This window comes from Bufo gargarizans, chromosome 1 (assembly GCF_014858855.1).
Source record: "Bufo gargarizans isolate SCDJY-AF-19 chromosome 1, ASM1485885v1, whole genome shotgun sequence".
Classification (NCBI taxonomy): Eukaryota; Metazoa; Chordata; class Amphibia; order Anura; family Bufonidae; genus Bufo; species Bufo gargarizans.
The window spans coordinates 461,750,631-461,778,316 of NC_058080.1; the positions used below are offsets into that span (position 1 = coordinate 461,750,631).

At 42.6% G+C, this 27,686-nt stretch overlaps 1 protein-coding gene across 2 annotated transcripts in view; it reads left to right on the top strand.

Moving 5' to 3' along the window:
- The first annotated feature begins 2,523 nt into the window (after positions 1 to 2,523).
- Positions 2,524 to 27,686, top strand: part of LOC122922421 (annexin A1-like) — a 57,141-nt gene continuing 31,978 nt past the window's right edge. Inside the window, exons 1-8 of one of the 2 annotated variants that reach the window (XM_044273025.1) lie at positions 2,524 to 2,597; positions 5,980 to 6,060; positions 6,216 to 6,303; positions 8,503 to 8,594; positions 9,816 to 9,929; positions 10,061 to 10,151; positions 18,666 to 18,745; positions 21,369 to 21,425. In XM_044273025.1, coding sequence (XP_044128960.1) covers positions 5,995 to 6,060; positions 6,216 to 6,303; positions 8,503 to 8,594; positions 9,816 to 9,929; positions 10,061 to 10,151; positions 18,666 to 18,745; positions 21,369 to 21,425 — 588 coding nt within the window. In that variant the 5' untranslated portion in view covers positions 2,524 to 2,597; positions 5,980 to 5,994. Of the gene's footprint in view, positions 2,598 to 4,610; positions 4,971 to 5,979; positions 6,061 to 6,215; positions 6,304 to 8,502; positions 8,595 to 9,815; positions 9,930 to 10,060; positions 10,152 to 18,665; positions 18,746 to 21,368; positions 21,426 to 27,686 lie in introns of those variants that run through there. The other variant, XM_044273034.1, reaches the window with a different exon arrangement.

Here is a 27,686-nt window from a genome sequence, read left to right on the forward strand (position 1 = left end):
CCTGTACTTGCTCAGGCCTTACCATCCTTAGAACGGCATTAGGCCCGACCAAATATCGCTGTAGATTCTGGCGGCTACTGGGACCTGAGGTAATAGATTCAGTAGGAAGTGTAGCTGTGGCAGAACGGCCACGTCCTCTCCCTGCACCAAAGGCTCCACCAACACCACCACCACGACCATAACCGCGTCCCTTATTAGATGTTTGCCTCATAGTTAGTGTTCACAAAGCAAAGTTTAAAGTGGTTAAGTCTGTTAAAAATAAATAACCGCCAATAAAAACCCTGATGTAGGGTATTGCACTCCAATTTTTTTTTTAACTCTATATGACAGCGGTATTTGTGGTCTAAATTTCACAGTAACTTATGCACGTGTAATCCCAGATGTGCAGTATATCAGAGGGTTTTTTCACCCCAGTAAGCACAAAGCCGTATTTCTGGCCTAAATGTGACACTCACTTATGCACGTCTAATCCCAGATGTGCAGTATATCAGAGGGTTTTTTCTCTACAGTAAGCACAAAGACGTATTTCTGGCCTAAATGTGACACTCACTTATGCCTGTCTAATCCCAGATGTGCAGTATATCAGAGTGTTTTTTCACCCCAGTAAGCAAAAAGCTGTATTTCTGGCCTAAATGTGACACTCACTTATGCACGTCTAATCCTAGATGTGCACTATATGAAACAGATGGGTTTTTTCACCACAGTATGCCCCAGTATGAGAAAGCTGTATTTGTGGCCTAAATTTCACAGTCACTTATGCACGTCTAATCCCAGATGTGCAGATATATCAGAGGGTTTTTTCACCCCACTAAGCAAAAAGCTGTATTTCTGGCCTAAATGTGACACTTACTTATGCACGTCTAATCCTAGATGTGCACTATACGAAACAGATGTTTTTTTTCACCCCAGTAAGCAAAAAGCTGTGTTTCTGGCCTAAATGTGAAACTCACTTATGCACCTATAATCCTAGATGTGCACTATATGAAAAAAAAAAGGTTTTTTTTTAACCCTAGTAAGCAAAAAGCTGTATTTCTGGACTTGCAGACATGCAGATATCCTGTGCTGGTGCACTATCATTGACAAAAATGCCTGCCGATTATGTATTGATAGTGACAAACTGAAGTAAAAAAAGTTCGTTTTTAGCAGTAGTTGGCTCAGGACAGGCTTAAAAAAATTGTGCACTGCACCCACAAAACACATTTGCTGTAGATCGCTGAGTAAAAAGGCAGTTCTTCATAAGATTTTCCCCTGATCTCTCCCTCACAGCAGCTGCTCCCTACACTAATCCGAGCAGAGTGACGGGTGGCGCTACGTGACTCCAGCTTAAATAGTAGGCATGGTTGTGATGGCCTTTTGGGGCAAGTAGTATGACGCTTGTTGATTGGCTGCTGTACAGCCTTTCAAAAAGCGCCAAGAAAGCGCAGAACACTGAACCCAAACTTTTACGTAAATGTTTGGGTTCGCGTCCGGGTGCCGAAAAACCTAAAGTTCAGTATGAAGCCCAGTTCGGGTTTGGTCAACTCTAAAAATTAATACTTTATTAAAAAAAAAAAAAAAAAGTAGCTTACAAATCTTGATTAGATAAAAATGAGTCACACTACAGAAAGAAGATCACAGTCCCCAGAAATTATGAAGCAAATACATGACTGAAATAACAAATGCATATAAATACTTGCATAATTGATATAAAGGTTACAGAGAGGAACTCATATAAAGATGCGACACCAGAAGAAAGGAAACTGCACAATGAAGCCCTGAACAAACATAGGTCCAATTGCTGATGTGATACTAAAGTAAACTCTCAAATGAAATAACGCTGAAAGGTATCAAAACAAAGTCCAAAAACTGCACAATTACCGACCCATATGATTATTTCCTCACCGATATGTGGCAAAGGAAAAGTGACAACTGCTCTGAAGACTTTTCTGACTCAAAGCAAAAATATTACACATTATTATTTAGCAACAACATAGAGCCTTATATCCATAACTTTCCCCTCCCCATCTAACTTTCTGATATAAGCATGTTATTCGAGTATGGAAACTGTAGTACTTAGAGACAATTGGAGGAACTTTTAAACCCAATGCAGTTGATCAGACTCAAACCCATACTTTCAGAACTTCAGGGCAGTATTACAAACCACGGAATCACAAGGGTACCCTAGTTGTGGCTGTCTCTTTTCCGCATTGTGGTGTAAGATCTTGTATCACCAACTTAACCACTAAAACACCTAATACAACCAAAGAATGTTCTTGTCATGTTCAAAATACAAACCCTGTAAACTATAATAACTCTTTTATGTAAAAAAAAAAAAAAAAAAACAATCATTGCTTGGAAAAAGTATAAATGTATAAAAAAATCATATATTGTATCTCTAAACCTAAGTACAGTTTGCTAAAGCAAGGGAGAACAAGATGTCTTTGATTTCATAGGGAGTGACTTACATGTCATCTTCACAATGAGACAACCAATCCTAGCGCTGCAGGAAATATCCTTGGGTTGCTAGGTGCGGCTTGGTAGCCTCCTTATAAAAATCAGAAGCCGAAGGCTGCATCCTTCTGCTGTTTGTGAGACCGCCGTGCAGACTTTCTTGACCAGTAAGTTTTCACTTTGTTTTGCTTTTTTCTGCTTCAGTACATTTCTTAGCTATATATTCTCATCTATTTCATAGTCAGCTGAATGTAGACATGGACTTTACAAAGCTATCATCGTATGCTAAACATGCAATAATACATATTAATAGTAAAGACATAGGGAAGTAGAAAAAGTACAGTTTAGAAAATTGGCATGGATTCCTTTTTTTATGGTTTCTCACCATGGAAACATATTTGGAAGTTAATCCAAGCTGTGAGTCACACCCCTACACTGTAATGTAGGAAAAGATTTTAAAGCTACAATATATTTTCCATGCTTCGGTGTCATTCTCCAAATTTTGATACTTAGCCTGCATTTAGGTAGTTAGTAAGAGAACAGACGCAAGCTCTGAAAGAAGACTTTCTAGTTTTCTAGTAAACTGTTTTTTCAGGTTTTGGGCAATGTTCGTCAAGTACTCTTTTAGTATTGGCGGTCCTGTTTTTATTGTTATACCGTCATACATTTTACCTCACGTTACACAGTATTAGATTAGGCTAGTAACTATACTACTAAGAATGTATTGCCTTTGGCGTTATTGAGATTGGCTATTTCTGTAGGTCAGAAGTATGCACAGGTTTTCTGCAAGTATGCAGCCTTAACACTTGCCACATTTTCCAGTATATAGTATTGACTGTAACCATATGTTTACGTATTTTATATGATTATTAGGCCTTATGCACATGGCCGTGCCGTTTTTTTGCGGTCCGCAAACCGTGGATCCGCAAAAAACGGAAGATGCCCGTGTTGCCTTTCGCAATTAGTGGAACGGAGCGGGCGCCGGCAAAATAAATGCATATTCTTGTCCGCAAAGCGGACATGTTATATTTTTTTAACGGGGCCGCGGAACGGAGCCACGGATGCGGACAGCACACGGAGTGCTGTCCGCATCTTTTGCGGCCCCATTGAAGTGAATGAGTCCGCATCCGAGCCACCAAAACGGCGGCTCGGATGCGGACCAACACAACGGTTGTGTGCATGAGGCCTTAGGTATCCATACGAACTGATCTTGTGCAGCATCATTGCCAGAGATATTCTTTAGACGTAATGCACATGATCGTGTCTGTTGCAGATCCGCAAAATACGTATGTGGTTATTGTGCCATTTTGGTGGACAGGGGTCTCTAAGAGCTCAGACAGGTGCTACTAAGTTAGATTAATGAGTGGAGTAGAGGTGGACTTTTAAAGGCACAGTAACAGGTCTTTGAGAGCCGGAACTCTTGCTGTTTCTCAGGTGTTCAAATAATTATATTCAGCAGTGCAAGACAAATACATTCTTTAAAAATCATACAATGTGATTTCCTGAATTTATTTATTTAATTCTGTCTCTCAGAGTGAGAATGCACCTACCATGTGATTTTCAGACCCCTCCATGATTTCTAAGTGGGAGAACTTGTAAAATTGCAGGGTGTTAAAATACTTCTGTTCCTCACTGTATATAATGGCCTGCCCGTTCCATTTGGCGCATAGGCGGCAACTGTGCTTTTCGGATCCGCGATTTGTGGACGGCAAAACAAAGCAAGGTCACACAGGATAGGATTTGATACATAGCTCAGCAGACAGTATCACACAGGATAGGATTAGATACACAGCTCAGCAGACAGTATCACACAGGACACGATTAGATACACAGCTCAGCAGACAGTATCACGCAGGACACGATTAGATACATAGCTCAGCAGACAGTATCACACAGGACACAATTAGATACATAGCTCAGCAGACAGTATCACACAGGATAGGATTAGATACACAGCTCAGCAGACAGTATCACACAGGATAGGATTAGATACACAGCTCAGCAGACAGTATCACACATGATAGGATTAGATACATAGCTCAGCAGACAGTATCACACAGGATAGGATTAGATACATAGCTCAGCAGACAGTATCACACAGGATAGGATTAGATACACAGCTCAGCAGACAGTATCACACATGATAGGATTAGATTCACAGCTCAGCAGACAGTATCACATAGGATAGGATTAGATACCCAGCTCAGCAGACAGTATCACACAGGATAGGATATTAGATACACAGCTCAGCAGACAGTATTACACAACTGCCATGCACATGGTAACATGTCCCCTATCCAGTGGCGTACCAAGGGAGGGGCGTCCCGCCCTGGGTGTCACTCACAAGGGGGGTGCCATGACGGAGTCACCCCTCCATCCACTGCTGCACCGCGACGCGACTCCGCTAGGCGCCGGCTTCTGTGGAAGGATTATTGCGGCGGAGCGCAACATGACGTCACGACGCTGACGCAGCGCCGCCTTCACCGAAGTGGAAGGATCCATTACCAGCGGTCGGACGGAGCCTGAGGCATCATCAAAATGTGAGTAAATAATTGTGTAATTAAGGGGTGTGTGTGTGCGTAATTAAGTGGGGGTTTGTAATTAAGGGGGGTGTAATTAAGGGATGTGTGTGTAATTAAGGGAGGGGGTGTAATTAAGGTGGGGAGGGAGGGGGTGTAATTAAGGGGGGGAGTGTGTAATTAAGGGAGGGGGTGTAATTAAGGTGGGGAGGGAGGGGGTGTAATTAAGGGGGGGAGTGTGTAATTAAGGGAGGGTGTAATTAAGGGAGGGGGTGTAATTAAGGTGGGGAGGGAGGGGGTGTAATTAAGGGGGGATGTAATTAAGGGAGGGGGTGTAATTAAGGGGAGAAGAGAGGGGGTGTAATTAAGGGGGTGTGTGTGTAATTAAGGGGGGTGTAATTAAGGTGGGGAGGGAGGGGGTGCAATTAAGGGGGGAGTGTGTAATTAAGGGGGGGTGTAATTAAGGGAGGGGGTGTAATTAAGGTGGGAAGGGAGAGGGTGTAATTAAGGGGGGGTGTAATTAAGGGAGGGGGTGTAATTAAGGGGAGAAGAGAGGGGGTGTAATTAAGGGGGGGTGTAATTAAGGTGGGGAGGGAGGGGGTGTAATTAAGGGGGGGAGTGTGTAATTAAGGGGGGGTGTAATTAAGAGAGGGGGTGTAATTAAGGTGGGGAGGGAGGGGGTTTAATTAAGGGGGGTGTTATTAAGGGAGGGGGTGTAATTAAGGTGGGGAGGGAGGGGGTGTAATTTGTAATAAATATTATTGAAAACATTGAAAAAAGTTTGTGCATGTTTTCTTAACTTTCTTGGGCAGAAGGGGGGGGGATGCCAAACAAAGGGTTCGCCCCGGGTGCCAAATGCTCTAGGTACGCCCCTGCCCCTATCAGCCAATAGAAGCTTGCAGGCTCATTGTCTCTACGAAAAATGACTTTTGGGGGGTGACAGAAGCCCTTTAAGTTATTCAGAACAAATCGGATTTCTTTGTGAACTTCACTCACCTCTAATATTGATATATATCTTTTATTTTTACAGAAACTCGTCTTTACCATGTCTTTTGTACAAGAGTTTCTACGACAGGCCCTTTTCCTGGATGACCACCCTGAACTGGCAACTGTAAGTGTTCAATACTATTAAAATCAGCAGCCATTTATCTTCATTTCTTGTGTTTCTGAAGTGTAAAAATGATTAATAGTTGTGATCGATCTGCTAACACAATTGTTTTACAGTCTCAGTTTTTATCATATAATGGACAATGTCTTGCTTTTCAGCAAAAAACTAGCGGAGGTCTTAAAGGGGCTCCAACGTATGACGCTGCTGCTGATGCTTCTGCCTTAGACAGGGCCATCAAAACTAAAGGTATATACAATACATAGTTTACATGCATTGTTCTAGGTCAGTGATAGGCAAACTGCGGCTCTCCAGCTGTTGCAAAACTACAACTTCCACCATGCCCTGCTGTAGGCTGAAAGCTGTAGGCAGTCTTTTCATGCTGGGAATTGTAGTTCTGCAACATCTGGAGAGCCGCAGTTTGCCTATCACTGTTCTAGGTAATAAGCTGCTGTCAATCTGGTTTCTAAATGTATTTGTATAGTAATTTGCATTCCTTTGTAAGCAAGTCTGATACATTCATCCAGATGGAAATAAAGGGTTTAGCCAAGGAGGCACAAATGTCCCAATATAGCAATGAAAACAGTACTTACCTCTACAGTCCCCTACCGATCCAGCAAACTTCTTCTAATCTTAGATTACAGGCTGCTTACAGTGACGTAGACCAATCTGTAATCATTGATTATTATTTATCAATTTTATGCATTTATATAGCGCTGTTATATTGTGCAGCGCTTTACAGACATTATCATTACTTGCTGTCTACAATGGGGCTCACGATCTAAGTTCCCTATCAGTATGTCTTTGGAGTGTGGGAGGAAACCGGGGTACCTGTAGGAAACCCACGCGGAGAACATACAAACTCCATCTAGATGTTGTCCTTGGTCAGATTGGAAGCACTAACCACTGAGCCACCATGTGAGCAATCATATTCCGGCGTTCCATAAATTTGTTTAGTGCTAATGATACTTGGAAATATGGTGGGTATGCATCCCTTTTCTAGTAGAACAAAGCTGCATGCACAAACACTGTATGTAGGCACACATATTCCTTATATGCTACCATTTTCTTCTCATGGATTCATAAATGGAAAAAAATAATGTGCAATAGAGGTACAGTTTGAAACGTACATGCATGGTCTGGGTGCATGCTTATGGTTTGTTCAGAATGTTGTGTCAATTACCGTAGCAAGACAGCGGCATGTGCAATTATTTATTGCATATAACACAACATAGATAGCTATCTATCTATCTCCTTATGGTCATTGCACAGAGCGGCACAGCAAATGCAAACATTTGATCAAAACATTTAGGGCTTATGCACACGATCGTACTGGCTCGTATTACGGACTGTAAATGGTGGGTCCACAATATACAGCCACTGGCCGTTTGCTGCAAGATACGAACGAAGATAGGCCTTCACCTATCTTTTGCGGAGTGGAGGCACTATGAAGCGCTTCAGTGGGTTTTCAGGTCCGTGCCTCCACACCGCTCAAAGATGAACATGTTCTAGCTTTGGCCTTATCTTGTGGATCGCTGACCTATTCAAGTCAATGGGTCTGCATCAGCAAATGGCGTGCACATGAACAGTGCCCATGCATTGCGGACCACTATTTGCATTCTGCAGCATGGGCACTGAGTCATTACTTTTGTGTGCATGTGTCTTTACAAGTCTCTTGAAAGAACAGTGTTCTTTAGAGTTACAGTTGCTCAGTGAGGGCAAACAACTCGGCAGTTACACATCTGTAGACCAGAGGCACAAGAAGCATAATAGTTCTCTCGTAGAGGCAGTGTGTATATATATATAATGTGTGTGTCATCCATCACGAACTTTGAACCGTCAGTCTATAATCTACTCACTGGTGGGAAGTCACCATACTCAATCTGTCCCTCCAAATCAAATGTTCCAGGGGCTGAAGCATGGACCAGAGCATTGGGGTCTCTTCAGCCTGGCAGTCTCCAACCTTTTCCCACTGCCTCTTCTAACAGGGACCCAGCTCTCAGCTGGCACTTTGGTCACTTTCAACACCACTCCTTCAGTTTTTGTGAGCTAACCCCTTTAGCTGTGTAAATCCCCAGTTCCCAAGTAGAAAACATATCAGTTAATATACACTGATGGGGAGTTTTATCAAACTGGTGTAAAGTATAACTGGCTTAGTTACCCATAGCAACCAATCACAATCCACCTTTCATTTTCCAAAGGATCTGTGAAGGTGGAATCTGATTGGTTGCTATGGGCAACTAAGCCAGTTCTACTTTACACCAGTTTGATATATCTCTCCCTCAGTTTTTTGTAGTTAGTGATGGATGAGCTTTATGAATTGGCACAAACACTTGATAACAGTAAAAAAAAACAGCACAACGTATCAATGTTGTTAATTCGAGGAAGGCAGCAAGCTCATAAAAGGTTATATCATCTTTGATTTTTTTTTTTTAATTTTTTTTTAAGGTGTCGAAGCAATAATAACTAGTATTTTGACAAAAAGAAATAATGCTCAGCGCCAGGCCATTAAGACGGCATACCAGAGCTCCACTGGAAAGGTAACTACAGTGAAATACCCTCAAATGTCCACCCCTTTAAAAGAGCACCCATGATCTAAACCAGAGGTTTCTGTCATGATAGAAAGGGAGTTAAATATGCAGATTTTCATTGAGAGGACAATTTTCAGAACAATATAGCAGGTTGTCTTTAAGAGGTTTCACTGCAATATACTATATTTACAGGACCACATAAATAATTTTATACAAGTTCAGACTAGTTTTTTAAAAAAAGATAAAAAAGTCCTAGTGACCCTGGTTAAGCAAGAGGAAGAAAAAAAAAAACTGTTCTCACTAAGGACACATCATACTAGCAAGAAGAAATGACGACCAGTATGTTACCTGTATGTCAATCCTCATGATTCCCAGTACAGTGTACTTACAGGCATGGACCAATGTTATGTATACACTGTGTACTCTACAAAGAGTTAAAAAAAACCTAGAAGTGAGGTCAGTGGGCCCAATAACAGCTATGCTGGTCCACAGGGCACGTCATTTTTAACTCTATCGCTTCCAGAGAGGCCAGCTTAAAGGAGTTTTATAGTAGCTAGATAATAGGCCAATATCAGAGCCGTGGATAGGCCAATATCAGAGCCGTGGGGGTCTAAGGCATATCCACAATCGGATGTTGCCAGTGGTGGAGCACAAGGTTCTACCCACTGTGTAGTGGCCATGCCGGGGTACTGCAGTTCAACTCCTATTCAAGAACAGAATGGGAGCAGAGCCGCAGTACGTTAGCACTGAAAACCAGACAGTGGGTAAGGCCTTCTGTCCTCTGTATAGTGATCAGTGGCAGTGCGGGGTGTTGGAAATACTGGAAAACTCCTTTAGGGCTCATGAACACGACCATATGTATTTTGCGGCCTGCAAAAAAAAAAAGAGAAGATGCGGATCTATTGCAACAATGCCTGTCATTGCCCACAAAACGGACAAGAATAGGACATGATCTATTTTTTTTGCAGAACGGATATACGGACATGGAATGACCACTAAGTCATTTCCATTTTTTTCAAGCCCCATTAAAGTGAATTTTTCTGCATATGGACCCTTTAAAAAACAGAACAGCAACGGAAAAAAAATATGTTTGTGTGCATAATGAGAGCAGTGCATGGGACACACTATTTCCATCTGAAAAGTATCATTCAAAAGGCCATACTATAACATGCCATGAGATTTACTAAATATTATGCGGCCATGTTACAGTTGGTTATTTTATGTTTCAAGTCTCTGGAGGACGCTTTGAAGAGTGCCCTCTCTGGTAACTATGAGATGACTGTACTGGCTCTACTGAAAACCCCAGCAGAATATGATGCTCAGCAACTTAAAAATGCCGCCAAGGTACAGTATGGATTTAATACTATGTTTTTAACTAGCTTTACTGTAGAGCTTCAACATATTATAGTCTTCAAGGTATAAGCCATGTAATGTTGACATCCATGTAACCAATTCTATACATTTATTCTCTAAAGGGGCTGGGAACTAATGAGGACATTCTTATTGAAATCTTAGCATCAAGAACAAACAAGGAGCTCAGAGATATAAACAGGGTTTACAAAGAACGTAAGTAATGGAAATTATAGACACAGCCCTTGGGGATTTTTTAGCTCTCTCCTTAAGAGCAGCAGAACAAAATGTTGTGATTAATACTACTGTACAATCCCCCCATGTTATACAGTATCCTCATTTACAGTCAATCATTTTTAGAATTCTTTACCAATAGCGATGAGCGAACCCAGACCTCCACGTTCAGGACCGTACCGGACATTTGGGTATCCGTATACCAAACCCGTATTTAGTTGCCAAAGTCCGTGTCTGGGTTCGTTGTTCGTACTTTAAATAAAGCTTGTTAAAAGACTGCAGCACAGCCAATGAACAAGCGATTAACCACCTCAGGACCGCCGTACGCAGGATTGCGTCCTGCCGGCGGTCCTGCTCTTCTGGGTGGACGCATATACGCGTCCTCCCGCGATACCCGAGATTTCCTGTGAACGCGCGCGCACAGGCGCGCGCGCTCACAGGAACGGAAGGTAAGCGAGTGGATCTCCAGCCTGCCAGCGGCGATCGCTCGCTGGCAGGCTGGAGATCCGAATTTTTTAACCCCTAACAGGTATATTAGACGCTGTTTTCATAACAGCGTCTAATATACCTCCTACCTGGTCCTCTGGTGGTCCCTTTTGTTAGGATCGACCACCAGAGGACTCAGGTAGGTCAGTACAGTAGCACCAAACACCACACTACACTACACCCCCCCCCGTCACTTATTAACCCCTTATAAACCCCTGATCTCCCATGATCACCCCATATAAACTCCCTGATCACCCCCCTGTCATTGAACACCGCCCTGTCATTGATCACCCCCCTGTCAGGCTCCATTCAGACGTCCGTATGATTTTTACGGATCCACGGATACATGGATCGGATCCGCAAAAAGCATACGGACGTCTGAATGGAGCCTTACAGGGGGGTGATCAATGACAGGCGGGTGATCACCCATATACACTCCCTGATCACCCCCTGTCATTGATCACCCCCCTGTCATTGATCACTCCCCTGTAAGGCTCCATTCAGACGTCCGCATGATTTTTACGGATCCATGGATACATGGATCGGATCCGCAAAACACATGCGGACGTCTGAATGGAGCCTTACAGGGGGTGATCAATGACAGGCGGGTGATCACCCATATACACTCCCTGATCACCCCCCGTCATTGATAACCCCCCTGTAAGGCTCCATTCAGACGTCCGCATGCGTTTTGTGGATCCGATCCATGTATCCATGGATCCGTAAAAAATCATGCGGATGTCTGAATGGAGCCTTACAGGGGGGGTGATCAGTGACAGGGGGGTGATCACCCTGATTACCCTGATCACCCCCTGTCATTGATAACCCCCCTGTAAGGCTCCATTCAGACGTCCGCATGCGTTCTGTGGATCCGATCCATGTATCCATGGATCCGTAAAAAATCATGCGGATGTCTGAATGGAGCCTTACAGGGGGGGTGATCAGTGACAGGGGGGTGATTACCCTGATCACCCCCTGTCATTGATAACCCCCCTGTAAGGCTCCATTCAGACGTCCGCATGCGTTTTGTGGATCCGATCCATGTATCCATGGATCCGTAAAAAATCATGCGGATGTCTGAATGGAGCCTTACAGGGGGGGTGATCAGTGACAGGGGGGTGATCACCCTGATTACCCTGATCACCCCCTGTCATTGATAACCCCCCTGTAAGGCTCCATTCAGACGTCCGCATGCGTTCTGTGGATCCGATCCATGTATCCATGGATCCGTAAAAAATCATGCGGATGTCTGAATGGAGCCTTACAGGGGGGTGATCAATGACAGGGGGGTGATCAGGGAGTCTATATGGGTGATCACCCCCCTGTCATTGATCACCCCCCCCTGGTAAGGCTCCATTCAGACATTTTTTTTGGCACAAGTTAGCGGAAATTTTTTGTTTGTTTTGTTTTTGTTTTTTCTTACTAAGTCTCATATTCTACTAACTTGTGTCAAAAAATAAAATCTCACATGGACGCACCATACCCCTCACGGAATCCAAATGCGTAAACATTTTTAGACATTTATATTCCAGACTTCTTCTCACGCTTTAGGGCCCCTAAAAAGCCAGGGCAGTATAAATACCCCACATGTGACCCCATTTCGGAAAGAAGACACCCCAAGGTATTCCGTGAGGGGCATATTGAGTCCATGAAAGATTTAAATTTTTGTCCTAAGTTAGCGAAAAGTGAGACTTTGTGAGAAAAAAACAAAAAAAAATCAATATCCGCTAACTTATGCAAAAAAAAAAAAATTCTAGGAACTCGCCATGCCCCTCATTGAATACCTTGGGGTGTCTTCTTTCTAAAGTGGGGTCACATGTGGGGTATTTATACTGCCCTGGCTTTTTAGGGGCCCGAAAGTGTGAGAAGAAGTCTGGGATCCAAATGTCTAAAAATGCCCTCCTAAAAGGAATTTGGGCCCCTTTGCGCATCTAGGCTGCAAAAAAGTGTCACACATCTGGTATCGCCGTACTCAGGAGAAGTTGGGGAATGTGTTTTGGGGTGTCATTTTACATATACCCATGCTGGGGGAGAAAAATATCTTGGTCAAATGCCAACTTTGTATAAAAAAATTGGAAAAGTTGTCTTTTGCCAAGATATTTCTCTCACCCAGCATGGGTATATGTAAAATGACCCCCCAAAACACATTACCCAACTTCTCCTGAGTACGGCGATACCACATGTGTGACACTTTTTTGCCAAGGTGGGCAAAGGGGCACCTTTCGGATTTCGCAGGCCATTTTTTACACATTTTGATTGCAAGGTACTTCTTACACATTTGGGCCCCTAAATTGCCAGGGCAGTATAACTACGCCACAAGTGACCCCATTTTGGAAAGAAGACACCCCAAGGTATTCCGTGAGGGGCACGGCGAGTTCCTAGAATTTTTTTTTTTTTGTCACAAGTTAGCGGAAAATGATGATTTTTCTTTTTTTTTCTTTTTTCCTTACAAAGTCTCATATTCCACTAACTTGCGACAAAAAATAAAGAATTCTAGGAACTCGCCATGCCCCTCACGGAATACCTTGGGGTGTCTTCTTTCCAAAATGGGGTCACTTGTGGGGTAGTTATACTGCCCTGGCAATTTAGGGGCCCAAATGTGTGAGAAGAACTTTGCAATCAAAATGTGTAAAAAATGCCCTGCAAAATCCGAAAGGTGCACTTTGGAATATGTGCCCCTTTGTCCACCTTGGCAGCAAAAAAGTGTGACACATCTGGTATCGCCGTACTCAGGAGAAGTTGGGCAATGTGTTTCGGGGTGTCATTTTACATATACCCATGCTGGGTGAGAAAAATATCTTGGTCAAATGCCAACTTTGTATAAAAAAATGGGAAAAGTTGTCTTTTGCCAAGATATTTCTCTCACCCAGCATGGGTATATGTAAAATGACACCCCAAAACACATTCCCCAACTTCTCCTGAGTACGGCGATACCAGATGTGTGACACTTTTTTGATGCCAAGGTGGGCAAAGGGGCACATATTCCAAAGTGCACCTTTCGGATTTCACCGATCATTTTTTACAGATTTTGATTGCAAAGTACTTCTCACACATTTGGGCCCCTAAATTGCCAGGGCAGTATAACTACGCCACAAGTGACCCCATTTTGGAAAGAAGACACCCCAAGGTATTCCGTGAGGGGCATGGCGAGTTCCTAGAATTTTTTATTTTTTGTCGCAAGTTAGTGGAATATGAGACTTTGTAAAGAAAAAAGAGAAAAAAAAAAATCATCATTTTCCGCTAACTTGTGACAAAAAATAAAAAATTCTAGGAACTCGCCATGCCCCTCACAGAATACCTTGGGGTGTCTTCTTTCCAAAATGGGGTCACTTGTGGCCTAGTTATACTGCCCTGGCAATTTAGGGGCCCAAATGTGTGAGAAGTACCTTGCAATCAAAATGTGTAAAAAATGGCCTGCAAAATCTGAAAGGTGCACTTTGGAATATGTGCCCCTTTGCCCACCTTGGCAGCAAAAAAGTGTCACACATCTGGTATCGCCGTACTCAGGAGAAGTTGGGGAATGTGTTTTGGGGTGTCATTTTACATATACCCATGCTGGAGGAGAGAAATATCTTGGCAAAAGACAACTTTTCCCATTTTTTTATACAAAGTTGGCATTTGACCAAGATATTTTTCTCACCCAGCATGGGTATATGTAAAATGACACCCCAAAACACATTCCCCAACTTCTCCTGAGTACGGCGATACCAGATGTGTCACACTTTTTTGCAGCCAAGGTGGGCAAAGGGGCACATATTCCAAAGTGCACCTTTTGGATTTCACCGGTCATTTTTTACACATTTTGATTGCAAAGTTCTTCTCACACATTTGGGCCCCTAAATTGCCAGGGCAGTATAACTACCCCACAAGTGACCCCATTTTGGAAAGAAGACACCCCAAGGTATTCTGTGAGGGGCATGGTGAGTTCCTAGAATTTTTTATTTTTTGTCGCAAGTTAGTGGAATATGAGACTTTGTAAGAAAAAATAAAAAAAAATAAATCATCATCATTTTCCGCTAACTTGTGACAAAAAATAAAAAGTTCTATGAACTCACTATGCCCATCAGCGAATACCTTCGGGTGTCTACTTTCCGAAATGGGGTCATTTGTGGGGGTTTTCTACTGTTTGGGCATTGTAGAACCTCAGGAATCATGACAGGTGCTCAGAAAGTCAGAGCTGCTTCAAAAAGCGGAAATTCACATTTTTGTACCATAGTTTGTAAATGCTATAACTTTTACCCAAACCATTTTTTTTTTGCCCAAACATTTTTTTTTATCAAAGACATGTAGAACAATAAATTTGGCGAAAAATTTATATATGGATGTCGTTTTTTTTTGCAAAATTTTTCAGCTGAAAGTGAAAAATGTCATTTTTTTGCAAAAAAATCGTTACATTTTGATTAATAACAAAAAAAGTAAAAATGCCAGCAGCAATGAAATACCACCAAATGAAAGCTCCATTAGTGAGAAGAAAAGGAGGTAAAATTCATTTGTATGGTAAGTTGCATGACCGAGCGATAAACGGTGAAAGTAGTGTAGTGCCGAAGTGTAAAAAGTGCTCTGGTCATGAAGGGGGTTTCACCTAGCGGGGCTGAAGTGGTTAAGCTGTGGGCACTTGGAAGCCATCACAGTCATGCCTAGTATTGGCATGGCTGTGATTGGCCGGCGCACCATGTGACCCAGCATGCGTAAATGCTGGATCACATAGTGCGCCGCCATTCTACTCTTAATAGTGTAGGGACAGGACGCTGCTGCAGGCAAGGAGAGTGTTAGGCTTTTATTATTTTTAAAAAGTGTGCTGGTGACCTGTAGGCATTATTTATGGGTGCAATACAGCAACTTTGCACCAGTGAAACAGAAATACCATACTTAATCGTGCTGTTCAGTCTGAGGGTGACCTGTTGGCAATTTTTTCGGTACAATCCTACTACTTTGCACCAGTGACAGGGAGATACAGTATAATAGTTAATCAATCTGTTAATTGTGCGGGTGAGACATACCTATTTTCTTGGTAAAAAAACCATTGCCTCCTCCTCCACTTTCTCCTCTGGTTCCTCCTATATCTCCTCCTTATCACGTCAGCGGCTCAGCGCAACACCTGCACCACCAACTTCAACACAGCCAGGAAGCGACAGCAGGCTGTTCTGAAACCCATATTTTGGGAGAATTACCCCACACCGCGCAGGAGCTGTGGACGGGCATGGGAGAACAGACCGATGACTATTTGGTGCTGCTGAGCCGGTGAAATCTCTTGCCTGGCACATGTGCTGAACTTGGTGGTGCAGAGGTTTCTCAAGAATTGTCCAGATATGTCAGAGCTGCTGCAGAAAGTGAGGGCCGTGTGTGCGCACTTTCAGCGTTCTCACCTTGCTGCTGCTCGCCTGTTTGTGCTGCAGCGTAACTTCGGCCTTCCCACTCACCGCCTCATATGGGACTTACCCACAAGGTGGAAATCCACCTTGCACGTGCTGGAGAGACTGTGCGAGCAGGAGCAGGCAATAGTGGAGTTTCAGCTGCCGCTCGAACGGTGAGTCGCTCTGCAAAACAGCAACATTTCACCACCAACAAATGGGCCTCCATGCTGGACTTGTGTGCCGTGTTGCGCTGCTTCGAGTACTCCACCAACATGGCCAGTGGTGATGATACCATCATCAGACTTTCTATCCCTCTTCTACGTCTCCTTGAAAAAATGTTCCAGGTGCTGATGGATGAGGATGTGGCACAGAAGGAAGGACAGGGATCATTCCCACAGTTAGGCCAGTTGTCCACAGGTGGCTCCGAGGGTGGGTTACTGCACCAACAGAGACCAGATACCCAAGTTTCTAGCCAGGGCACAGTTTTGGAGGATGAGGAGGAGGATCCCCGTTCACAGCAGGATGGCACCCAAATCATCTCACGGGCATCACTGGAGCATGGCTTGCTGCAGTGCCTGCACAATGACAGCCGAGTTGCCCACATTCTAACCAATGCTACTTACTGGGTGGCCACCCTGATGAATACCCTCTACAAGGACAACATGCTGTCCTTACTTCCGTCACTGGAGCGTGAACGGAATATGTGCAAGTACAAGAAAACGCTGTTACAGGAGCATTCCCGTCTGACAGCGAGGGCTCAGTAGAAGCATGAGGTGGAGATGGCAGAGGAAGAAGTCACCAATGCAGCAGGGGCACTGTCAGCACCTCAGAAGGGAGGGTTAGCATGGCCAAAATGTGAAAAAGCTTTGTCTGCATGCCACAGTATACAGCATCCCCATATGATACGGACCACCTTAGCAGAAGGCAGCATTTCAGCAACATGGTGGAACAGAACGTGTCCACGTGTCTGCACGTACTGATTGATGGGTCTGCCCTGTTTAACTGCTGTATTTTCAAATTGGGCACATGGCCTAAGCTTGCCCTTTACCCCTTGGAGATGCTGGCCTGCCCTTTGGCAAGTGTATTGTCTGAATGTGTATTTAGCATGGGGGGGGGGGGGGGGATCACAGACAGACACATCCACCTGTCCACAGCCATTATGGACAAGATCACGTTAATTAAAATGAACCAGGCATGGATCCCACAAAAAATGGATCCCACAAAAAAGAAAAGAAAAAACTCAATTTAAAAATAAAAATAGAAAAAAATAATCCATCCAAATGGGAGAGAAAATTATTCTGTGTAGTGTGTCTGTGAAAGTCATGATTTTTTTAAAATAAATTAGGAACACCCCCTTCATCCATCTTAAATGTTGTAGGAGAGGAAATTCTTCTGTAGAGAGTGTGTGTGTGTGTGAAAGACATGAATTATAAAAAAAAAAAATCAGAACACACCCTTAATCCTTCTAACTGTTGTAGTGTCTGTGACACTGGCATTTTTTTATGCTACACCATAGTGCTTGCAGAGGAGCGTGACCCAATGGCCCAACAGATTTTGTCATCTGTTCAGTGTGCTGCATGTGTCTGTTGTTGCTAGGGATGAGCGAATCTACTTCAGATGCTTCATCCGAAGTTGATTGGCATAAAACTTTGTTAGAATAGTGTACGGAGCAAGCTCTCCATACAGTATTAGAATGTATTGGCTCCAATGAGGAGAAGTTATTTCTTTGTGAAGTTTCGCAAGACTTCGGGTAATAACTTTGTAAATTAATTTCTACTGTAAAAGCTTTTGTACTGAACTCGGGTTTGGTTCCAGGTGGTACCTTAGAACCAAATCTGAGTTTGGTATCAAGGTTTTTTACAGTAGAAATTAATATACAAAGTTATTACCAGAAGTCTTGCGAGACTTCACAAAGAAATAACTTTGGCTCATCGGAGCCAATACATTCTAATACTGTACAGAGCGCTTGCTCCATACACTATTCTAACAAAGTCTTATGCCAATGAACTTCGGATGAAGCATCTGAATTCGATTCGCTCATCCCTAGCAACAACAGCCACATGCAGCACACTGAACAGATGACAAAATCTGTTGGGCCATTGGGTCACGCTCCTCTGCAAGCACTATGGTGTAGCACTCAATAGGGACCCACTTGAGAAAGGTCATTATGATGTTGGGAAGTGGGCCTATACATTTTGATAAAAACATACACAAACAACCTCATGTTCAACTTTATACATTTCGTCTACAGTCATAGATTTTGTGAATGTGGGATCCATGTTTTTTATTCTACATTTCTATGGCAAACTAAAAGGTAGAATAATATAAGTTATTGTAGTATGCAAAACAATTGCAATACAATAAGTTTATATATGTAATTTCAACTTTACTATTACTGAGGATTCTCAGCAGTTTTTATCTTTTCTGTACATTTGTCATCGCAGTTCAAATATCTCTCTATCGCTCTCCTCGAGTCTCTAGAATCAAATCACACAAAACTTGTATTCTTGAAAAATATGGGCTGAAGTTACAACGTTTTAGAATGGATTTGCTGATCTCTAATGTCTATATCGTTTTTTTTATATATATTTATTGATTTACATGCATTTAAAATATTATATTGATCAGTTTAATAACAAAAGGCTTTTTGTTACAGTATACAAGAATGATCTGTCAAAGGATATAACCTCAGATACCACTGGAGATTTCCAGAAAGCATTGCTTGCACTTGCAAAGGTATTTATAGCTATAAACTCTGAATGCCGCATAGTACAAGGGTGTAGGTACGATAGACAGACCATGCTCCGATCTGTGGTCCTTAAAGCCTTGGTTAGTCTTATCTTATTACTATTACAACAGAGCTCCACTGCTAGAAATCAAGAGGGTAGAGAATAGAAACGACTCAGAGGGGAGGTGTTATATCACGTAGATCAGTCGGCACTGTGTTGGCACGTGGGTGCATGGTCCTAGGGTTGGTACCCCCAATAGTAATAATAATAAAGCAGGTCCGGCACTCCCAAATTTTTCTTTTATTGTCACCCTGTGACGCATTTCGGCACCAGCAGTGCCTTTGTCAAACAGTGAAACACCACTATAGCACACAAACTTAAATACCCCGCCAAAATCCTAAAGCGCTAACGTCACGTTGTCAGGGTAACTAAATAAACTATGAAATCCCAGCTGAAGGTGGGTGTGTGAAATGAAGATCACCAGCCCACTGCATTGGTAGGTCCCGGAAGACAAATTCATCATCTCACATTCAATTGTGCTGTAAAAATATCATATAAGAATGCATAAATAAAAACATAAATACTAGAAAATAAAACTAACAAGTGCAATTACACAAAGCTGTTAAGTGTATATTCCCGATTCAAACCCTTCTGTTCAAGGGTCTGAAGACGGTGGATCAGTATGCCTAGCGCTTCATCAGAGTCTCAATCTTGTTCCCTCCACGTCGGGGTAATGGTATTTCCTCCACAATCTCGAAGCGCAACTGCGCGATATTATGCTTGTGTGTGTGTGGAAATGATTTGGGATTGGTGGTAGTAGTAGGTTTCCTTCCTGATGGTGTATTTGTTTTTTTTCCCCCGAGTCTCTCCTTCATCCGTGTGGATGTCTCTCCCCACATAAACTAATCCACAGGGGCATTTTAAAATGTAAATAATAAATCTACTGTCGCATGTGAAGAAACCGCGTATGGGGATCCTCACACTAGAGCAATGTATACAATTTAAACATGGAAAGGTGCCTTTTTTGGCTGTGGAGAGAACCTTTTGTCTTGGTTCCACTCTACTACTGCCTTTGTCCGCTCTTATATCTTGTCCGCTATTATTTTCCATTTTACTCAATTTTTTCCAATAACAAAGCAAGGGTGAACAGCCAAACAAAATGCTATATGTATTGCCCAGATTCTGTAGTTTGCAGAAACACCCCATTTGTGGCCGTAAACTACTGCACGGGCACACAGTAGGGCGTAGAGGGAACCTTTTGTCTTGGTTCCACTCTACTACTGCCTATGTCCGCTCTTATATTCTGATCCCGTACATTCACTGCTCGCTTATAACAGATCATTGGGGGATTTGTGAATTCTTCCACTGATGGGTAGGATCTGGTTACAACACTCCAGTGTTTATTGATGACCGACCTCACTTTATTAATCTAGGGATGATATTTTACAATGAAAGGTATGCACGTTTTTTCCTCCTTGTGATCTATTAGTTGAGATGTATTTATCCTAGGGGAGGGTGAGGATGAGTGGAGTGGTAGTGGCCATTGATGGTGGAAGTAATACATACAGTTCACGGTACAATCTTCACCCTGGCTCTCTGGGCTGTGCACAGTGAATGGAGGGCTCACCCTTTCTTCCATCAGGGCACTTTCAGAATTGTGAGGCTCCTGTCTGATGATAGTTGGGGTGCTTGGCAGGGTGCAAGACAGAAGGGTAGATGTAGGGGCCGGCGGATGATGGAGGCAGTAACCAACCAGTTGGCTGCAATAAATTCATTCTAAGGTCACTTTGCTGTCTTTCCAAGCAACCATCAATATCAGATTAGTGGGGGTCCAACTCCAAGCACCCCTGCCGATCGGCTGTTGGAAGAGAAGGCAGTGCTCATACAAGTGCTGCATTCTCTGCTTCACTGCTCACTGCAGCAATTGCAGTGGTGAACAGGTGCAATTACAAGTATGACGTCCCCATTCACTTCTGTTCAAGTGAATAGTACAGAGCTGTCTGATAGAAGTGAATTACTTGTAATTACACCTGCTCACCACTGCAATTGCTGTAGCAAGCAGGTAAATTATAAAGAGCGCTGTCTTCTCTTAAAACGGCTGATCGTCGGAAATGCCAAGAGTCAGACCCCTGCAGATCTGATATTGATGATCTATCCTGAGGATAGGTCATCAATAGTAAAAAGCGGACAATCCCTTTTAAATTATCTCATTTTGCAATAATGACCCCTTTGACGTAGTCCTCTGGGGAACTGCAGAATTAACCTATAAGACACTTAAGGAGCAAAACAAAAACAGGGCCTTGCTGTGGGACTACTCTCTGATATAGTATGTATGCAGCTCCTTATGCCTCGTAGCTTCAAAGCCATTAGTGGATTAATTATATATCATCAGTACCAACCACACACAAATTTATATATGTGTAGAATAATTTTCTATCAAATCTGAAATAAAAAAAAGTAAGGAAATAATCTTATTACTTATTCAGTGATAGGATTTGTTTGGATACCTTTGCGGTAAGGATATCTAAATAATAAATGCAAAAGATTTTTTATATGGCATTATTACAGGATGTTTTTTAATAGCACCACAACTTTGGTTTAGTTCTAATGCAGTTTTACATGTGTTGTAGGGGGACCGCAGTGAAGATGCTCGTGTAAATGATGAACTTGTGGATAATGATGCCAGGGTATGTGGATCTCCATTCCATGCCAATTTTCTGTATGTCTGTGCTAATAAAGCAAGGTTTATGTACACTAGACACTAGGAATCACCTCATACAGCACATCATATGACACCTGCTCATAAAACATATTTACAGCTGCATATAAACTGCCTGACACTGCAGATTTACAGGGCTGTTAAATATAATAGTACTGCTCCATTCATTTCTTTGAAAGCTATGGAGATAGCAGAGTACAGCGCTCGACTATCTCCGGAATTCCCATAGAAATGAATGGAATGGCAGCACACAAGCCTGACCAGCCACTCCTTTCATTTTAGGGGGGGAGGAGGGGCTGCAGGGGTTACGGGCTCCCACTATTGTGATCGGTGAGGGTCCCAGTGGTAGGACCCCCAGCAATCTAATAGTTATGCCCTATCCTGTGGATAGGGGATAACTTCAAACAACCAGAATACACCTTTAAGTCTTGATTTTTGCTATTTAAAGTAAGTCCACAATGGGACTTTGCCATGTGATCCACTGATCGTTTCTATAAAACGCGGTACTACTTATTTAGTACAGTATATTATACTGCCAGTGAGATTCTGCTGATGGAAAATAGAAGGATCCTCCTCCCTCTAATCCCCTTAGATGCTACAGTTGCTATTGACTGCGGCATCTAGGAAGTTAAACTGCCGGGATTGTGCTTCTGACAATCCGGCCATTAGAGCATACAAGAGATAAGCTCCTATTCTTTGCTGCACAGGAATTCTAAGCTACGGTACCATAAAAAATTTGGCAGTCTAGATTAAAGCTTGTTAATGACTGCCTTTGAAAGGTGTATCAGTGTTCATTAATGTGTTAAAGAAGACCTCTGCATTTGCTATAAGACCATTAATCTTTTACCCTCTTCTCCACTGAATTAGCAATTATATGTGTATGTGTATGTGTATACACTACTCATAAAAAGTTAGGGATATTTGGCTGGTGGGGGAAATTTCAGGATGAACCTAAAATGCACTCTAGCCTTTACAGGTGAACTTAATGTGACCTTCTCTAAACTTTTGAATGTACATGTCCAACTTAGGGCTGCAACGAGTGCTTGATTAAATCGAGTAATTCGACACAAAAAAATCCTCTATGCTAATTTTTTGCATTGAGGGTTTGTTTGTGTCACGTGACCATGGAGCGGGAGTGAAGCGCTTGCTATTACTCCCGCTCCGTGGTCTCCCGCTGGCCCTCAATGCACTTGGAATACTCACCTTTCCAGAAGATGGCCTCCGGACACTCCACAGCACGTCCATGGTCCCGCGCTGCACTGACCTCCGTGACCTGACGCGCTGTGTGACGTCAGGCCCAGAGCAGCGCGTAACAATGGAGTGTCGGCGGCTCCCCTGCTGGAAACGTAAGTTGGTGACACCGAGGAGGTGGGGTCTCAACTATGCCGGAGTGCACAGCGACATAGCAACCAATGACGCTGTTTCAGGAGGGTGGCAGGAGGGCACAAGGGGGAGCAGAGACTATGACACAAGGGGAAGTGGAGCTGATGGCACTGGGTGGGGAGAGCTGAAGGCACTGGGGGATAGTGGCACAAGGGGGGAGAGACAATGGCACAAGGGGAAGGAGAGCTGAAGGCACCGGGGTGCATCATTAGGGAATGGCTGCTGGAGACTGGGATACCTTAAATAGAGTGGCCTGCACTTTCTCCAGACCTGAATTCTATTGAAAACCTATGGAATCAGCAGAGTCACTGTGTAGAGGCTTGTAACTCTGTACCTCAGAATGAGGGCTTCCCTTCAAGAAGAGTGGGATGCCATGCTTCAGCAGACAGTAAGGCCACTTGTGAACAGCATGAGACGTCAAGCTGTAATTGATGCTTAAGGCCCAGAAAAAGTTTTGGAGACATTGACATTTTTGTTGAGGTATACCCACCACGGCTGTTGGCTTTTGTTTCAATAAATAGTTTGAGATGCGGAAATCACCATTGTATGCTTCTACTTAAATGCCCTACTTTTATGATATAATATCAATGTAGCGTGTTCTTTTTAGTTTTCTATAAATTTAACTCGAAAGCCAAATATCCCAAACTTTTTGTGAGTAGTATAAATGTATGTGTGTGTATGTATGTATATATATATATATATATATATATATATATATATATATATATATTATACACACACACACTGTATATAGGTTTACATGGTATCAGAAAGAACATTTTTATTATAGGCCTGTATACACCTGTATTATATACGGTATCACACATGGGAAGGAAGTTTACAGACATAATCATCACTTGCTGTCCCTAATGGTGTTCAAAGTTTTAGTTCCTTATCAGAACAACTTGCAAACTTCACACAGATGTCTTTTTATTTTTAACGTAGAATCCCAGCAATTTAAGGCACCAGCGCTTACCAATGAGCCACCATTCAGCCCATAATAACACCTTGGATAAGCAATCATTACGCAAATGTGATTTAGGTTGATGGATTACAAGTTGTTATATATTTTGGAAATGTTGCTCTTTATTTATCTATGTTTCCCAAGAGTTTATTGTGTTCCCAAAGTAAATACTGTATGTTCCAAATTCAATACTGCAATATACCTCATAATGACACTGCCACCTAGTGGATAGAAAGTAAAATTACAAATCTTCCCAATGGAGCTTTAATTCCACTTATTCTGTTATGTACCAGTTACTATGTATTATTACTATCTAATATACTGTGTATACACACATATACAGTATATCTGTCTCCATATGTATATAATGTATTCTACTACTATACCATTTCAAACACTCGACACAGGATTTAGTGTAATGTGACAGGAAAAACTGTGTTCTTGTAGCATTTTTGTTTATTTTATAGAACATATATATATTCATGTAATTTTAACAAAAATAACCACTGAAATACTGAGTGAATAAAGTCTTACAGCAGCATAATATGATTGAGGGCTCATGCACACGACAGTATGCCCTTCGAGACATATGGTCTGTGAGTGGGCCATACTGTATGTCCCGGCCGGAGCGGCATACATATGATATTAAGAGTGCGGGACAATAGCCCCGCAGGCGGCCCCATGCGCACAGCATCATAGTAACTAGGGATGAGCGAACTCGAACTGTATAGTTCGGGTTCGTACCGAATTTTGGGGTGTCCGTGACACGGACCCGAACCCGGACATTTTCGTAAAAGTCCGGGTTCGGGTTCGGTGTTCGTCGCTTTCTTCGCGCTTTTGTGACGCTTTCTTGGCGCTTTTTGAAAGGCTGCAAAGCAGCCAATCAACAAGCGTCATACTACTTGCCCCAAGAGGCCATCACAGCCATGCCTACTATTGGCATGGCTGTGATTGGCCAGAGCACCATGTGACCCAGCCTCTATTTAAGCTGGAGTCACATAGCGCCGCCCGTCACTCTGCTCTGATTAGCGTAGGGAGAGGTTGCGGCTGCGACAGTAGGGCGAGATTAGGCAGATTAACTCCTCCAAAGGACTTGATTAACTGATCGATCTGCAGCTGTGGATCATTGAGCTGCTGATCCTCAATTGCTCACTGTTTTTAGGCTGCACAGACCGTTTGTCAGTCTCATTTTTCTGGGGTGATCGGCGGCCATTTTGTGTCTTGTGGTGCGCCAGCACAAGCTGCGACCAAGTGCATTTAACCCTCAATGGTGTGGTTGTTTTTTGGCTAAAGCCTACATCAGGGTGAAGCTGTCACACCAAGTGCATTTAACCAGCAATAGTCTGTTCATTTTTTGGCCATATCCCAGTCTAATTCTGTCACTAAATCCATACCGGTCACCCAGCGCCTAAATACTAGGCCTCAAATTTATATCCAGCTAAATCTGTCCCTAGTGCTGTAGCTGGGCGAGTTATTTAGTGTCCGTTCAAGCACATTTCTTGTTCTGGGTTGAAATACAATTCCCAATTTAGCAATTTCATAATTTAGTGGTTCCTGCTATATCAGAGCTATTTGAAATCTATCCCAAAAAGGGTATATAATATTGAAGGTGCACATTGGGTCATTCAGAATAACTTCACACACACCCGCTACTGTGTATTTCCAAGTCTAATTCTGTCACTAAACCCATACCTGTCACCCAGCGCCTAAATACTAGGCCTCAAATTTAAATCCCTCTAAATCTCTCGTTACCCACCGCTGTACTGTTGTTGCTGGGCAAGATATTTAGTGTCCGTCAAAGCACATTTTTTGTTCTGGGTTGAAGTACAATTCCCAATTTAGCAATTTCATAATTTAGTGGTTTCTGCTATATCAGAGCTATTTGAAATCTATCCCTAAAAGGGTATATAATATTGAAGGTGCACATAGGGTCATTCAGAATAACTTCACACACACGCTTCTGTGCATTTCCAAGTCTAATTCTGTCACTAAATCCATACCGGTGACCCAGCGCCTAAATACTAGGCCTCAAATTTAAATCCCTCTAAATCTCTCGTTACCCACCACTGTACTGTTGTTGCTGGGCAAGATATTTAGTGTCCGTCAAAGCACATTTTTTGTTCTGGGTTGAAGTACAATTCCCAATTTAGCAATTTCATAATTTAGTGGTTTCTGCTATATCAGAGCTATTTGAAATCTATCCCTAAAAGGGTATATAATATTGAAGGTGCACATAGGGTCATTCAGAATAACTTCACACACACGCTTCTGTGCATTTCCAAGTCTAATTCTGTCACTAAATCCATACCGGTGACCCAGCGCCTAAATACTAGGCCTCAAATTTAAATCCCTCTAAATCTCTCGTTACCCACCGCTGTACTGTTGTTGCTGGGCAAGATATTTAGTGTCCGTCAAAGCACATTTTTTGTTCTGGGTTGAAGTACAATTCCCAATTTAGCAATTTCATAATTTAGTGGTTTCTGCTATATCAGAGCTATTTGAAATCTATCCCTAAAAGGGTATATAATATTGAAGGTGCACATAGGGTCATTCAGAATAACTTCACACACACGCTTCTGTGCATTTCCAAGTCTAATTCTGTCACTAAATCCATACCGGTGACCCAGCGCCTAAATACTAGGCCTCAAATTTAAATCCCTCTAAATCTCTCGTTACCCACCGCTGTACTGTTGTTGCTGGGCAAGATATTTAGTGTCCGTCAAAGCACATTTTTTGTTCTGGGTTGAAGTACAATTCCCAATTTAGCAATTTCATAATTTAGTGGTTCCTGCTATATCAGAGCTATTTGAAATCTATCCCAAAAAGGGTATATAATATTGAAGGTGCACATTGGGTCATTCAGAATAACTTCACACACACCCGCTACTGTGTATTTCCAAGTCTAATTCTGTCACTAAACCCATACCTGTCACCCAGCGCCTAAATACTAGGCCTCAAATTTAAATCCCTCTAAATCTCTCGTTACCCACCGCTGTACTGTTGTTGCTGGGCAAGATATTTAGTGTCCGTCAAAGCACATTTTTTGTTCTGGGTTGAAGTACAATTCCCAATTTAGCAATTTCATAATTTAGTGGTTTCTGCTATATCAGAGCTATTTGAAATCTATCCCTAAAAGGGTATATAATATTGAAGGTGCACATAGGGTCATTCAGAATAACTTCACACACACGCTTCTGTGCATTTCCAAGTCTAATTCTGTCACTAAATCCATACCGGTGACCCAGCGCCTAAATACTAGGCCTCAAATTTAAATCCCTCTAAATCTCTCGTTACCCACCGCTGTACTGTTGTTGCTGGGCAAGATATTTAGTGTCCGTCAAAGCACATTTTTTGTTCTGGGTTGAAGTACAATTCCCAATTTAGCAATTTCATAATTTAGTGGTTTCTGCTATATCAGAGCTATTTGAAATCTATCCCTAAAAGGGTATATAATATTGAAGGTGCACATAGGGTCATTCAGAATAACTTCACACACACGCTTCTGTGCATTTCCAAGTCTAATTCTGTCACTAAATCCATACCGGTGACCCAGCGCCTAAATACTAGGCCTCAAATTTAAATCCCTCTAAATCTCTCGTTACCCACCACTGTACTGTTGTTGCTGGGCAAGATATTTAGTGTCCGTCAAAGCACATTTTTTGTTCTGGGTTGAAGTACAATTCCCAATTTAGCAATTTCATAATTTAGTGGTTCCTGCTATATCAGAGCTATTTGAAATCTATCCCAAAAAGGGTATATAATATTGAAGGTGCACATTGGGTCATTCAGAATAACTTCACACACACCCGCTACTGTGTATTTCCAAGTCTAATTCTGTCACTAAACCCATACCTGTCACCCAGCGCCTAAATACTAGGCCTC